At 37.9% G+C, this 14,805-nt stretch overlaps 1 protein-coding gene across 3 annotated transcripts; it reads right to left on the reverse strand.

Moving 5' to 3' along the window:
* Positions 1 to 333: 333 nt before the first annotated feature.
* Positions 334 to 14,430, reverse strand: prrx1b (paired related homeobox 1b). Of its 3 annotated transcripts, none has more exons than XM_082511496.1 (5): positions 13,646 to 14,430; positions 8,148 to 8,323; positions 4,149 to 4,330; positions 1,849 to 1,903; positions 334 to 1,204 (listed from the first exon to the last, which is right to left on the reverse strand). In XM_082511496.1, the coding sequence occupies exons 1-5, from the start codon at positions 13,890 to 13,892 to the stop codon at positions 1,064 to 1,066; spliced, it is 801 nt and encodes a 266-aa protein (XP_082367622.1). In that variant the 5' UTR covers positions 13,893 to 14,430; the 3' UTR covers positions 334 to 1,063. The 3 variants fall into 3 exon arrangements, with proteins under 3 accessions (XP_082367622.1, XP_082367621.1, XP_082367620.1); XM_082511495.1 differs by lacking the exon at positions 1,849 to 1,903 and adding an exon at positions 2,142 to 2,176 and having other exon boundaries at positions 13,646 to 14,425; XM_082511494.1 differs by lacking the exon at positions 1,849 to 1,903 and having other exon boundaries at positions 13,646 to 14,415.
* Positions 14,431 to 14,805: the final 375 nt, after the last annotated feature.

The raw sequence follows: 14,805 nt of genomic DNA on the forward strand, positions 1-14,805 counted from the left end.
GTGGTAATCAGGAAAACACCCCTCCCCCAAGCCTATCCCCCACACAAAGCAGGAGGACCTTGGGGTTTCTCTGAAGGAGCATCTGTTCTCTGGTTGTAAATCTCTCTTTTTATGGGGTTTGCATGAGGTTCGTGATCAGTTTGCTTTCCAAATGGTCTCATCTATAAACACACTTATTCCTTATAATTCTTGAAGCATAATTCAAGGCTGACTGATCGTAGGCAGTATATTTTTGTTATAATAATCTGCAAGCGTAAAGACTCAGGAACTGTTTAAAGAAAGTGTTGGAAACCTGGAAAATATTGGAAAACAACTGTTTTCTCCCTTCTGATATGTGTTGAAACTGCAATTTTATTGCTTGAAATGCATGTTTATTCATATACAAGTTTTTATTCTGTTACAAATAAAGGATATCATATGAAATTATCTACTGATTTTGGATTCAGAAATACATTAGCCTCTCCTTTATATTGGACTATTACATGAAATTCAAAATGTGTTGAAAATGTTTGTTTGTCAGTGGTATAAAATGGAAAGAAATGTGAAAAAAAATTTAAATTGTATAAATGTCAGAGGAAGTCATTGTCATTTTGTTGAAGACATAAAAAGAAAGAAAGTAGATGATCCCAATTATGGTGTGTAATTTTATCCAACACCATAGAAAAAGTGGGATTCCATGTAGTCCATATGAGTCTCCATTTAAGCAAGTTCTCTGACTGGAACTAACCCTCCATTTAAGTCACAATCACAAATGCAAAACTGTGCAGATATTTGGCTACAGCATCCAGTCTAGATGTCTTTTTGTGTGAACAAGAATTCAGTGATGCTGAGGAGAAAAAGAAAACTTGGCTTGGGGAAAATCCTGCCATCACACGCTTTTGCACTTTTGCACATTGGTACATTGATAGTAGTATACCATCATGGCTGCTCCAGAAAGAAAAGAATACTTCTTGATCCAGAGTATGTGGAATAATGTTCATCCCAGAGACAATGTCCTTCTCTGGGTCTGGGGGGTCTTGTAGTAGAGAGGGCTCCTTCCCTTCCCCTGGGATCCCCTAGCCTCTCAGTGTTTCAGTTGACTGTGGGCACCTGGTTCAAGCTGTACTCCTTGGCTTTGAGTCGCAGATTGGCAATGCTGTTGGCCATGTTCATTCCCTGGGATGTATTGGTGTTGGAGCAGGTGGGTGGGTAGGTAGCCATGGCACTGAGAGAGGAAGGAGGAAGAATAGGTGAAAAGTTACATCATCTGTGGATTACAGTATCACCTGCAGCTATGTAAATATGTAAAGAAACAAAAAAACCTTTGAAACTAAATGTGACATCAACTACTCTGAAAGCTAAAATCCCTACAGGAACATGACCGGTGTTTTTGCATGTTTGTTGTCTAGGCACAAAGCTGGTGGTTATATTGTCTGTTAATAGCAGTATGTGAAACCTAATCAGCAGAAATCAGAAAGATAAGCAGAAAGATAATGACCCATATATATATATATATATATATATATATGAGAGAAAGAGAAAGAGACTCTCTGTGGGCAATATTTTCTGCGGCACTCACGCTGCCACCATTGGATACCAGCTTAGGGATAATGCACAGTGAACTCTTGGCACTACAAAGCATTATTGCTACAAAGATTTCCCTGGCTGCAGCTGTAGGGTTTGACATTTTATACTCAGTTTCAGAACTGAGAATTACTGTAAATCATGACCAATGTAACCAGAGTCACAAAAATGTTGCCCAGGAGAGCGCTGTCATTCTGTGCGATGTTCATTATCTCGTGTAGTGTAGCACAGAGGGGTCATGGGGGTCAGTAGTGGATTTAATATGGTTTGTTTTCACATTATCACCTCTTCAGGAGGGTCACAGGATCTATCCCCAGCCCTCAAGTGCTGACAGAGGGGTTAGATGAGGGACAGGGAGAGGAAAATGGTGTTTTGATTCACCACAATTAGCTTAAAGTTAGATGTGTGCAACAGATTAAAGTTGCATATGAAGGGTAGAAGGCAAAGATGTAGAGAGTTTAAAAGGCAGAATGAAAATGTAGGAACAGAGGTCGATCTTTAACTCAGTATTACAGCATTTAAAGGTCACATTCACTCAACTTTCACTACAGTTATTAAAATGGAAAGACTACATGTACCTATTTTAGGCATACATGCTTGCCAGTCGTTTCTCCTGAAAACAAATAGATCAAGTTGTCATTGTGAATAACATTTTTTTTCATCATTTAAATATTTTCATTACATGCAAGATGTAGTACTTGGCTACTTAAGTATTTTTAAGTATATATATAACTCCAATATTTTCACTTGAGATTTCTTTATTGTCATAGTCTCTGGTTTAAGGTTTTCTTCTCTACAAAAGCAGAGTCCTTTACTTTAGTCAGGAACATCTAGTTTTAAACCAGTTTATACCATCACAAATTAAACGCTGCAGTCGAGACATTTACATTCACTACATTCATTTCTTGCAAGATTTTCCACTTTTGAGAGGTGCCAGTAAGACACTTACAAAACATTAGTCTACACATACCTAGAACAATATATAAAATGTTTGAGTATAATATTTTTTGAATATACAATTTGTTATTTCAAAAAACGTTTTTTTTTTGTTTGTTTTTAAAGAAGGTTTACACGAATGAATTTGAACATTTGGGTTTACAGTGTAATCGTTCAGAGACAGTCAGGACGGCACTGTCAACACAATCTGGCTTTAGATTATTGTGCGATATTATTTCATATTCAGTGCTATAGAAATGAAGTGGAAATTTTTTCCGCCTGATTGTTCATCAACGAGAAATAAATGGACAGGCCAGACATTTAGGGATGTATAGACTTCTAATAGTTTAAGCTGAAGAGACTTTTTTTTATAAAAAGGAAATGACTTTCAAGAAGTAAATTTGGAAGTAAAATGCAGGTAAATATTTATGTGTTTATGAAGATTAAATTTGGGTTAATGGTGATTTTTTTTAATACTTGTATATATTTTTAATCTGCCGTTACTTTATTTTTATTTTTTAACAAATCCTTTAAAAAGAAGATTAAACTCATCAGTAGTTTAGTCTGCTTTTATTATTAAAGACTAAACTTTTCCTTTATCTCTAGATTGTTCCACGTTGGTTCACATTTGCTAAGGATTTGTAATAACCTAAAGCTCAGTTTCAAACAAATGCACTGGGTGATTCAGTCCTTTTAATTAGAAATTAATTTTAGTGATTAATCAGCTTCTGAGACCTCGTGTATGTGTGATTTGGTCATACTAAAGTGTGCATGTTCATTGTAATAGATGAGCATGTCACATTTGAAAAGCAGAGAGTTGTTTTATTTGCTGTTTATTTATCTGTCTGTTTGTTGTTCTGTCTGTCAGCAAGCTTACCCAAAAGCAATCAGACTGAATTAATTGAAACTTGGTGCAGATGTTCATCATTTTGTTTAAGGCTGCACAAGAGGACATGGGACGTTTAACTGTTTTCTATTAAAGCTCTGCGGCATGGAGGCATTAGATGCATGCGGCTTTGGATACACAGAATATGCTGCAGCAGTGAGCCTTGGTTTGTCTGCATGGACAATTAGACAAAAAGAAAAATAACATTGTTTTACTATTCGAAATGCACAAGGCATCGCTGTTGGTGTAGAAATATAGTTTGAATGGACTGTGTGTGTGTGTGTGTGTGTGTGTGTGTGTGTGTGTGTGTGTGTGTGTGTGTGTGTGTGTGTGTACTGTCTGAGGTATAAGTCTGCTTGAGTTCAGGATCACAGGAGATGAAAACTTTTAGCGGAACAATGAAAAGTATGTGCAGGTAGGAGAGGAGGAAATTAAACAATAACAGAACGCAGCATCTGTGTGTGTGTGTGTGACAGAGAGAGAGAGAGAGAGAGAGAGAGAGAGAGAGAGAGAGAGAGAGAGAGAACTGTTACGGTGATGTTACTGCTCGTGTTAGTGGTTATTTCTTCTGGCTTTTTATACTTTCCCCACCTTCCTTTCTTTCTTCCCTTTTTCTGGGAAAAAGGAAAGATTTCTTGGGAAATTGCTAATAAATGGAAGTCCTTCTCTAAACTGAGAAAATGAATTCCATTTGTATTCAAAGTAGGCTTTGTGCACAGAATGTGGCTGCAAGATTATTAAGTGATGTTCGAGGGGACTATACCTGTAGGGCGCAGCACTCCCCCAAGATAGGTAGTCGTTGGGGCGAGGTGCAGGGCGAGGCACAATTGGCTGCTCCACTGCCGTCACATCTCCTGAGTAAGATTTGAGGAGCGAGGCATTTTTGCTGGCCAGCATAGCTCTCTCATTCCTGCGGAACTTAGCTCTCCTGTTCTGAAACCACACCTGCAAAGTCAAAGGACAGAGCACATTGTTTGTCTTTTAGTCATCGCTTTTTAATCTTCATGACTATGAAAGCACTGCTCCTTTAATCCAAACATAACATACATATATGTATATCAAAAATAAGATGTAGCCACTAGATATGAAGCCATTGCTGAAGAGTCATACTGCAGTCTCTTTCTGTTAAAGAACCAATGAGAAGAGAATTCTTCCTTTGCATTGGTTTTGAGATTTGGTGTTATATAAATAAAGCTAAACTCAATTGAATACAGCTGAAAGAGTTGTATTCAAGCTTTTTTCTCATTGAAAAAGCTTCAACTTCTCACAGCAAAATTTCAACCATAGTTAATAGATTTATTCAACGGGTTATTATGATTTCATTAGCTAAATACACACATACCAACCAGTATGCCAGTGGTCCTGCTTAAATATTTCTGACACTGATTAGATATCAGGCTTTAAAGAAAGCCTTCCCTAATATACTTTTAGCTCCACTTTCTCGTCCACATATAAAGTAAACTCTGACTCCAATAAAACAACATGGTGATGTCCAAAATGCCAAAATTTCAGTTTTTTCAGGACTATTAATATTTATAGCTCGGGCACAGCACTGTGAAGTATGAGGAACTATGGTGAGTCTTTCCAGACTCATTGGTCATTTTTTTTTGTATTGACCAAAATGTTGGTCAATTAAGCAAGAAGTTTTTTTTTAATATACTTTAAGTTTTGACCTTGAAAGCTGGTAATGTGTCAGAAACCTCTATCTTTATAGTCTGGGCACATTCATAGAATTTCATAATTCTCCATGTAATCGCCAACTTTGTGGCCTGCTCAACAAACCGCATTTTATCTCTAACCATGCAGTGAAATAGAAGCTCTAAATGTTTCTCGTGCTCAGTGTGTCCGAAGTAAGATGTTTTTTTTTTTTTTGTGGTATCCTACAACAGTTTGCAGTCAAATACGCTAAAATTTCTCAGTCAGCACTGAATTAAGTCGTATGACATCAGTAAGAAAAAGAGGTTTTATATGGTGTTTCACACTCACAGTTTCACTTGTGAGAGAAAATTCTGAGCTGTTGGTAAAAGCTCTAAAATAAAGAAAGTCATCCTCAGACATGTGTTCTCATACCCAGATCAGGATATAATGGCAAATCAGTAACTTTGCTTTTTGAATGGCCTAACAAGTGCTTCATACATGCACTCCATGGACCATATTACACTCCACTATTATTTACAGGGATAATCAACGTTTTGATTTTGTCTGAAGATCTATAGAAATCCCTTGAAGCTACGATTGGTCAGTGTAACAGATATTTTCAGATATTTTTAAATATCGATCTATCATTATGGATTTTTTTTAAATAGTTGTGTCTCACTCTTCAACACATTTTAAACACAAGAAAGCTCATTTTCTACATTCTGTACACAAACAGCAATTAATGTCAATTAAAAGACAAACACAGTATAAAAGAAATGCTTCATGTCTATTAAATTGTAGTAAAATCTTTACCCATAAAGGAGCAGATCCATAAAGACCACCTAAACTCTTGTCTCCAATCCAAATATCTAGTCTAATGTCTAAAATGACCATGCGTCCACACGCTCTCACTCGTGTGTCCATGCTTCATCTGTAGTTCACCTCTTTCCGTCCTTATCACCCCCCACCAGCAGAACCATCTCATTAAGTAGACGATGACTGAGGTGGAGGATGCTGATGTTTTTCCTTACTCTGAAACTGAGTTCATTATTATAAGTTGTATGCACTCAGAGGGGCTTGCTGACGCACTGCCTCAGGAATTACCCAAAGTCTTTTATCAAAGCATTTCTGCATTGCTCTCTGCTACACATTAATCACAGATGTGCTGCTTGTCTCACTCCCAGATCACTATTTCCTCTTTCCCTCTCACTCTGGCCACAGAATAAATACTTTCATTGTTTTGTATAAAGATAGCACTGATTTGTTTATAGACACTGTATATATCAATACCTGCAAGAAATGCACGTGTTTAATTATTAGTCATAAGTCACGTGTTTCTAGGGCAAACCTAAGTGCATTTAAGAAAAAATGTTTTCTTGTTTATAAGTGAAGAGTGGCAGATTATCCAGTACAACAAAGAGAAAACCAACAAACACTGGTCATAAAGCTGTGAGGACAAAGAATGAGCTGAGTGTGACGTTTGCATTTACATAAATGTCATCTCAGAGTCTGCTGTCTGAACTGGGGCTGCTGAACGTACGGCTAATTACCTTAAAGTTGATCGCCTGTGTGACAGCTATAAACTCAATGACATTTACATGTTTTGTAATTAATAAAAACATTTATAATTATGTTTTTTTTAATCCATCCATTTTCTTTACTACTTTTCCACCTAAGGGACATAGAGGAAGGAGACATAATGTGAGCGATAGGATACGTCTTGCCCATCTCCAGTCCATCGTAGACAGTCAACCACCCGCTCTCACTTTCACACCTTTGCCCAAATGAGAACCATCTTATCATATTCAACATGCATGTTTAAGGTCTTTGGGAAACAATCAATGAACACTCATAGTCTACACAGGAAGGCCCCAGCAGACCACAAAGTTCACACCAAAAACCTTCTTGCTTGTGAGGTTACCTGTTAACCACTACACCACAGTACCATTTTTTAAATATGCAAATCATAATATCAGTCAAGCTGCTGTAGGACAGAATCTATTACCAAAGGACTGATTGACAATAATTCAAATTGTAGTTGATCTTTGAACGCTTTTTCTCTTATTGCATTCATGCAAATTATTTTGTGGTGAAATATATAACGAAAAAATTATAACGCAACATAATAAAACATAATTTCTAATTCAGTATGTTAGACTTATATGACACGCTGGAATACAACACATGCTTCATGAACAGAAATGCAGACTATCAGATGTTCGGTGCACGCAAGTGTGTGTCTGGATGAAAAATCCTTCATGAATTCAAAACTTTTACTAACAACTGGAAACATTCATTTTACGAGACCCATTTCAGAACACTATACATCCCAGTTTGTATCTGTTTTTGTGGCGTTCATATCAAAGTCAGTAGTTCATTCTCCCGCTGACAGCATCGTATTTAGCAGCCCTTTTGTTGCAGCACTTGTGTGTTTTACACATTTTGTAAACAACTGAGGAAATTAAACATCATTACATCCACTTTTCTAATCACGGTCGGTTCACTGGGGAGTTTTTGCAAACTGCTAACAGACTTTACAGTATCAGTAATTATCTAAAAGATCACTCTGGCATGATAAGAGATATTTGTCAGCTCTTATCAGTTTAGTTCAACACAAAATCTAAAGCTGTTAATGACTTTCGCCTATTAGGAAGGATTAATAACCAAATACACTAAGTTAAAAGCTAACAGATGATTTGACGCTGTGAGGAGTCGTGCTGTTTGTGTGACCGCGTGCACTGCAGTTTCCTATTAAAACTTTTCAGCTTAGTCAAATATTCATTTAATATGTTCTATTTTAAGATTTGTATCATATAAGTTCATATCTGTATATTAACAGAAAGTTATTTATTTTATATCTGACTTATTCTGGTACAACACTAATTTCAAATCTCATAAGTGCATTTGTTGTTTCTCTCTTTACCTAAGTTAGAATCTAGCCAACAGTTCAATCAAATGTTCAAATAACAGGAGAATCAAATGTCAAGGAATCAGTATTTGTCGAAATAAAAGTATCAGAATGTGGAATTATTACTGAAGGTTTATAATCTCAGGAAAACATCTTTTCTTCTTTTTTGCCACGTAGCATTGAAGCCACCTTCCTGTGGCAATACATTTTTCGTACCTGCACTCTAGCCTCGGTGAGGTTGACCCGGCGAGCCAGATCTTCTCTGACGAAAGCATCGGGGTAGTGTGTCCTCTCAAACACCCTCTCCAGAGCTTGGAGCTGGCTGCTGTTGAAGGTGGTCCTGTTCCTGCGCTGCTTCCTCTTCTTCTTCTCCTCTGTGTTCATCTGTTCATCTGCACAAAGAGGAAGAAGGAACTTTATGAATCAGAGGAACAGCTTCGTTCTGCTCAAGCATTACCCAAAAAAAATCGAACGACTATATAATTACAGTTATAATTGCAATTAACTATAAGTGTAATTGTAACTGTTATATTGTTATATAAATACAGCAGGAAGCATTGTCTGCATTGACACACAACCGCTACTGCAGACTGTAAGACAGTTTGAGTCACAAATTAAAATGAATAAAACTGATCGATCGATCGATAGATAGCCAGATAGATACACTACCACTTAAAGACTGATGATTGAGGTCAACAAGTTGAGGTTTGTTTCTGCCCAGTTAGAGCAGAAGGTCATTTAATAAGTTTAATACGCAAAGAACGACACAACGTATCATAGCTCTACATTTTACTAGAGGAAGACTTGACTTATTAACAGTACCTTTTGTGGTTTATCCTTATCATTATTTTCTTGTAAACAAACAATGTTTATATATAAAACTATATATTATGTATGAATATTTACCCTCATAGAAAGTACGATTTCTTTTAAAAAGCTGTGAAATAATTTCTGGATCTGCAGAAACACGTCACTTGGCTCTTCACCTAACTAATTAGCACACAAGCCAAAAACAAAAGTAACAGAATCACTTTGGCAAAGCTGAATGTGTAATTCATTATGGAAGAGCTCCATGTGCTCAGTCTGATAGTTCCTGCTGGGTGAAATCAGTGTTGGTGAATTGTGGCTGCACAACAGGACCACAAACTAACACTTTCACACAGAAAAATAAGGCTGTGATCTAAAGTGTTCCTAATTACATCCACACATACACACAGTCTGTAGTTATGTGCACACACATATGCAAAGGTAGGACGTTGCTCAATACACTCAAGTGTTTCATGCTACTTAGCAGTAATAACATTGAGAGATTTCAGTCAACTGAGACAAAAAGAATCATTTGGGTTTTTGCTGCTACAGATTTTGTGTCTCTGATTGGGATTTTGTATTCAGCACATTCGTTTTGTTGGGATAGTAGTTCTTTTTAAATGTGTTATTCTTTATTTTGGGGTTACACGAAATCCATAAACTTTATCTAATGAACCAGAATGGCAAATATTGGCCGTGTTTCTGGAAACATCTGTGTGTATTTTTTTAATGTAAAAATCATTAAGTAGAACTTTTATTGCAGCACTTTTTACAGACCAGTTTTTCTCTGGGCTTTCAGTCACATGCTCTGGAAATTTTGTGGAATACATTAAAAATTAAAAGTTATTCACAACATTCATCCATCGGGTAATGTGTTACCTGATGGAGCTGGCTGCTGTTGAAGAAAAAGTTTTACTTTTGAAAATTTCCACTTCTTGGAATCTTTATTTAAGTCTATAGAAACTACTTCAACTTTCATGCTCATTTACAGTTTTATGCACTTTTTAAAAAAAGATTTCTGGAGCATGTTTGTTAGTAGAAATATGAACTTTCAGCCAAACACGGGATATTGTTGTTGTATTGATTCATTTTTCGCACACACTCCTGGCAGTGTGTCAAACATTACTCGATCGTCAAGTAACCTGTTTGTTTAGCTGTCAACATTTCTTCTAAGAGTTGCTGTCAGTCGATTGGCAAAAAAACCCAAATGTAAACTTGTTCACCTGCTGGAATCGAAAATGGAGCCCTTAAAATAAAAAGTGATGTCTGTCTGTAACTCTTAATGAATTTATTTCAGTCAAGCTGACCACAAAGTGTTTTCTTCTGCTGCTCCATACAAAGGATTTTTACAGGCCTATACATTAAAAATAGCAAGAGGAAAAAAGCAAAGACAGAAAAATAATTTGTTGTAAATAAAAAAAAATGTATTCTTGTGTGAATTTATGATTTTTTTATGTCCATATTTTTCACTTTACTTGCTTCAGATTTTGATCGTGTGCTGCTGTTGACCCGATTATTTGTTTTACTGCTGCAACCAAATGTCTCATTTGTTTTGTTTGACTGAATCTTCACCTTTATTTCTGGATCGAGACTCAGAAGCTGAAACCATGAACAGTTATAAGTACAAATAATTATGATTTTTATGGTTGCAGTACACAGTGTTTAAACACAATTGCTACTGCAGGCTGTAAGACAGTTTGAGTCACAAATAGATGTGTGTGTGTGTAGGTGGGGTGGGGTTGCTGAAGGGTTGGAGTGACAATGTTCATTTTGGTTTCTTTGAGCCCTTTAAATTGGTTCTACTTCACATTTGAGGCCAACCCATAAACTGAGGAGGAGAGTGCAAAGATGCTTCATTAACTAAAACAAATCCATGAAGTGATATTTTATTCCTTAAGTGCTTGAAAGTAATAAAAAGCAGTAGCTATTGTATTCATATTTTTGCCTTTATTTTATGCGCTAAATGCCTTAAAAATACCTTAAACCTAAAACTACAACTACCCCCATCCTTTGCTCTTCTTCTTCATAATCCAGTTAATCAGACTGGCCTTGTGACCTTTTGTGGGCATCCTGCCACCATGAGGTTTAAGCCAATAGATTTTACTAATGACATCTTCATTTCATTTCTATTGAAAATAAAACGTAAATCTTGGAAGGAAGGACTGAATCCACAACGAGAGTAGTTTATGCAAGTATAAGTAGTTTCATGACTTCTCCAGGCCTGTTTTTTGCTTTTTCACGTTTTAATCTCACAAAGAACAATGACCATGTTGCAGTACCACAGACAAAAACAAATAACCTCATTAATTTACATGAAAATGTGTGTGCCTATTTTCTTTCTTTCTTTTTTCAAAAATATTTAACATAGCTACAGCACCAAAGTTTCTTAGAAGTGATTACAGCAGCTCTGCAGACACCACGGTCCACAGTTTTGGGCTGAAACTCTGTTTATTAAATGGAAAAGAACAAATTGCAGTAAACTGGAGTTGTAAAGGCCACACATGGCAAACCAACGACCGCATACAGCTTTCTCACCAGAAACCAGCGTTTGCGCGTCTCCAGGCTGAGAGTTAAGGAGCAAATCGTGACGCCCTTCCCGCCGACTTTACAACCGGAGAAAAGTGGACAGCAAATAAGATCTGTCAGAACCTAAATGTGCGTCTAAACTTTCATTTAAACATATAGGAATTAAATGTTATTATATAACTTAAATTAAACATTTTGACTGCTAAATAACACTTTTAGGGCGATTCAGCAATAAAAGAAAATAAAATCAAAAGGTTTGTAGGCTTGTATAAAAAAGGTATTTATTTACAGTATTCTATCGGACTTCATTTTTAGATTTTAAATAAAAAAAATATGACAGGACAGAGGACAGTCCACACAAAACGGAATCCACGCAGGTATTTTTAACAGTACTTGTATACAATTCTAAATTTTAAAGCGTATTTAAAAACTATCAATTCCACGCGAGTTTTCTTCGTGGAATAAAATATTTGGAAACCTTCATGGGTCCAAATGCCGTCACGTAGAGGTTTATTGAGAACGCAGGCACAAATAGCTTTTTAAAAAACTCAGCTTCCCGAAAAGACTCATTCATTTAATAGATCGTGCAGCGCCTGGGCAGCGGTTTGGTGTCGCACAGCTTTTAATTAACCCTCCAGGGTGATGTTTAAAACAGCAAATCAAAGCCATCGGCATCATCAGCGCCATCATCAGCACCATCATCATCCTTCTGGCAGCTTCAAGTGTGGTCAACACGTGGGACTATAGATTGATCTCATTAGCAGCGATCAGTGAAAGTCAATTAGTCCTGCTGCCAAGACAAATTCGTTAGAGGGGACCTGATTCCTAACTAAAAGTGTAGTTGGCAATTTTTTGTTATTTTATTTGGATTTTTATTAAATTTTGCGGACGCCCAAGCAAATAATGGACATCTGTGCAAAGTTTTTTTTTTAAACGTGGACTAAAAATGTTTCAAATGTTTGAATCAGTTGTTGCCTATAATAATAATAATAATAATAATAATAATAATAATAATAATAATAATAATAATAATGTACTTGCGTAATAATTCAGATCATAATGTTAAACTTGCTCAAGTCTGATTTCTTGTTTAATGCAATAAAAGCCGGAAAACTAGCACTACAGTTTTTACTCATCACTCTAAAACATTTGTTTTCTAAATCCGATCGATTCGTTCCTTCTGTGGTTTGTCAGAGTCACGTTTCCACAAATTAAGAGCTGATGAGATGCTGTTATTTGATTCTTTAATTGTCGGAACGAGGACACGCGCGGTAATTATGACAAATGACTAGGCTCCGATATTCTGAAAGTGTTTGACAGGCTGAAAATAACCGTAGATTAACGACGTGACCCCGCCACTTCCTCCTCCATATTTCTCACAGACGATTTTTTAGCCTTTAAAAATAACAATAACACTCATTAAAGGCTATAACGTTTGTGTCAACTTCTCCAAATGGCCCTCTGAGCAGAAAAAGAGGAGGGGGGAGAAGGGAGCGTTTATTTACTCTCTCAGCGGTGAGGTGGAGAGGACGTGCAGTGGCATTTTTTTTATTTATTTATCTATTTGTATTTGTTTGTTTGCGCTGAATTTATCCAGGTTCTTGTCGGCTTCGGCAGTGACGTATACCAAAAGAAAAGTTGGAAATGTTAACCTCGATTCTCACAGTGGAATTCCAACGGCAGCCCAGGGATTAGATCCCGCCTCTGTAGTGTCAAAGATATCGGCTTCATTTTTGCACACCCAGCGGGGATGAGGCCTTGTTTAAAATGTTTTCTAATAAAAATTGTGATAGGGCTATGCAAATATTCACAAAGCATAAGTCACACCTGCGCACGTCTACATGACTCAGTCTGTTTTCAAAATTCATTATTGGTGTTTTCTTCTTAAATGTAGGGCAAAACAAAGCGCCCTGCTGAGGTCAACAGTCGTGGGGAAAAGATTTATTACTCCGAAGTTAGACTTGTAAGGAGACTTCACTGACCATGTCCACCATCAGCATCATACTTCACTGACATCAGAGTGTTAATGGTAAATTAATGGTCATTTTGAGGGGGAGACCGTCAGGGATGATGCATTGCCAAAACTCACTAGAAGATTCCTTCCATGCGCGCGGCTTTTCGCAGAGCTCCGTTCGTGCGGTCTGCGCGCGGACGCTCGCCAGCAAGTCATGAAAAGAAACACGTTTCGTTTTCAGCCTGTCAAGAGAACTACTTTTGTCTGCGATTTGATTTGTTTCCAAGAAATGATGAATGATAACTTGGGATAGCAACAGGGGCTAAAACAGTTCGCTGAGGATTATTTCAAATAATAAGAAAAAAACGTGTTATTTTGAGCTTCGTCCCATCCTTTTAAAACATTTTTTCATCAGCATTTCACTTACTTTCCTGCTGGGTCGTGTCGCTCCCGCTAGTCAGCCCCGGAGATTCCAGCATATTTCTCCCCGTCTCCCCGACGCTCTCGTCTGCCTGGGTACCGACCATTTCCCCGGCCTCTTCCAGATCCAACAGATGGCTGACTGAGAAGTTCTTTTTGGCTTGCAAGTTGTCCAGGTTAGACGTGATTGGGCTCTCCAGGCGGTTTGGTATCGTAGCTTGCCTGTCCATTACATGTGCATAGCTAGAAGTCATGACGCAAGTGGGAACCAGCGGAAAAAAAGAGAGCGGTAATAAGAAAGAGAAGCGCAAGTGAGCCAAGTAGATCCGTGCATGCAGAAAGCACTAGCAGCGCCTCTAGAAAAACACAGCCAGATAAAAACTCGGGACTTCCGAGCAGAGGGTGGATCTGTTCACATCCAAATCAGCAACGGAGTTCTCAAACGAACTTGTTCCTGCTTTCCCCACTAAATCTTTTTACAGCCAATACATCCAGCAGTACGAGTCAGAGAAGAAAATGACCGACCCGTGTTCGTCCAGTCGCGTTTTTTTTTTCAATTTCAAGAAATCATATAAGAAGAAGAAGAAGACGTTCTCTTCCTCCTCGGTTTGAGCCACATATGAGCAGGAAGAGTGGCCGCTGCTGCTGATGACGACCAGATGCGTAAAGTTCTGTGTGCGCACAAATCTGGCTCAGCTGCAGCTAGAGGCACGGAGGCAGGACGTTACCGCCTCACCTTCAGGCTAGCTTCTCTCTCTCTCTCTCTCTCTCTCACACACACACACACACACACACATACACACACACACACACACACACACACACACACACACACACACACACACAGCTGGAAAGAGAGACTTGCTGCACTACGAAAGTGGGCCGATTTTCAACCGCACTCTTAATAAGAAGTCCGTAATTGCGTGCTAACGCTTTTGCTGTGTCTGACGTTTTTCATGACCCCACCACCCTCTTCCCCCTTCAGCTGAAAACATCACATCAGCAGCATCAACAGCCCGCCTGGTGTTGGCCGTTTTTCTCTGATAAACCTCAGCTTGAGAGTCCTTACGGGGGATGCAGGAGGCAGCAGAGTGTGAAGGGAGGCACGCTGTTATCTTTGTGTGCTGATAAACCCACTCTGAATGTCCTGCGGTGTGCCACCAGTTA

Source organism: Aulonocara stuartgranti, assembly GCF_965226115.1.
Source record: "Aulonocara stuartgranti genome assembly, chromosome: 17".
NCBI lineage: Eukaryota > Metazoa > Chordata > Actinopteri > Cichliformes > Cichlidae > Aulonocara > Aulonocara stuartgranti.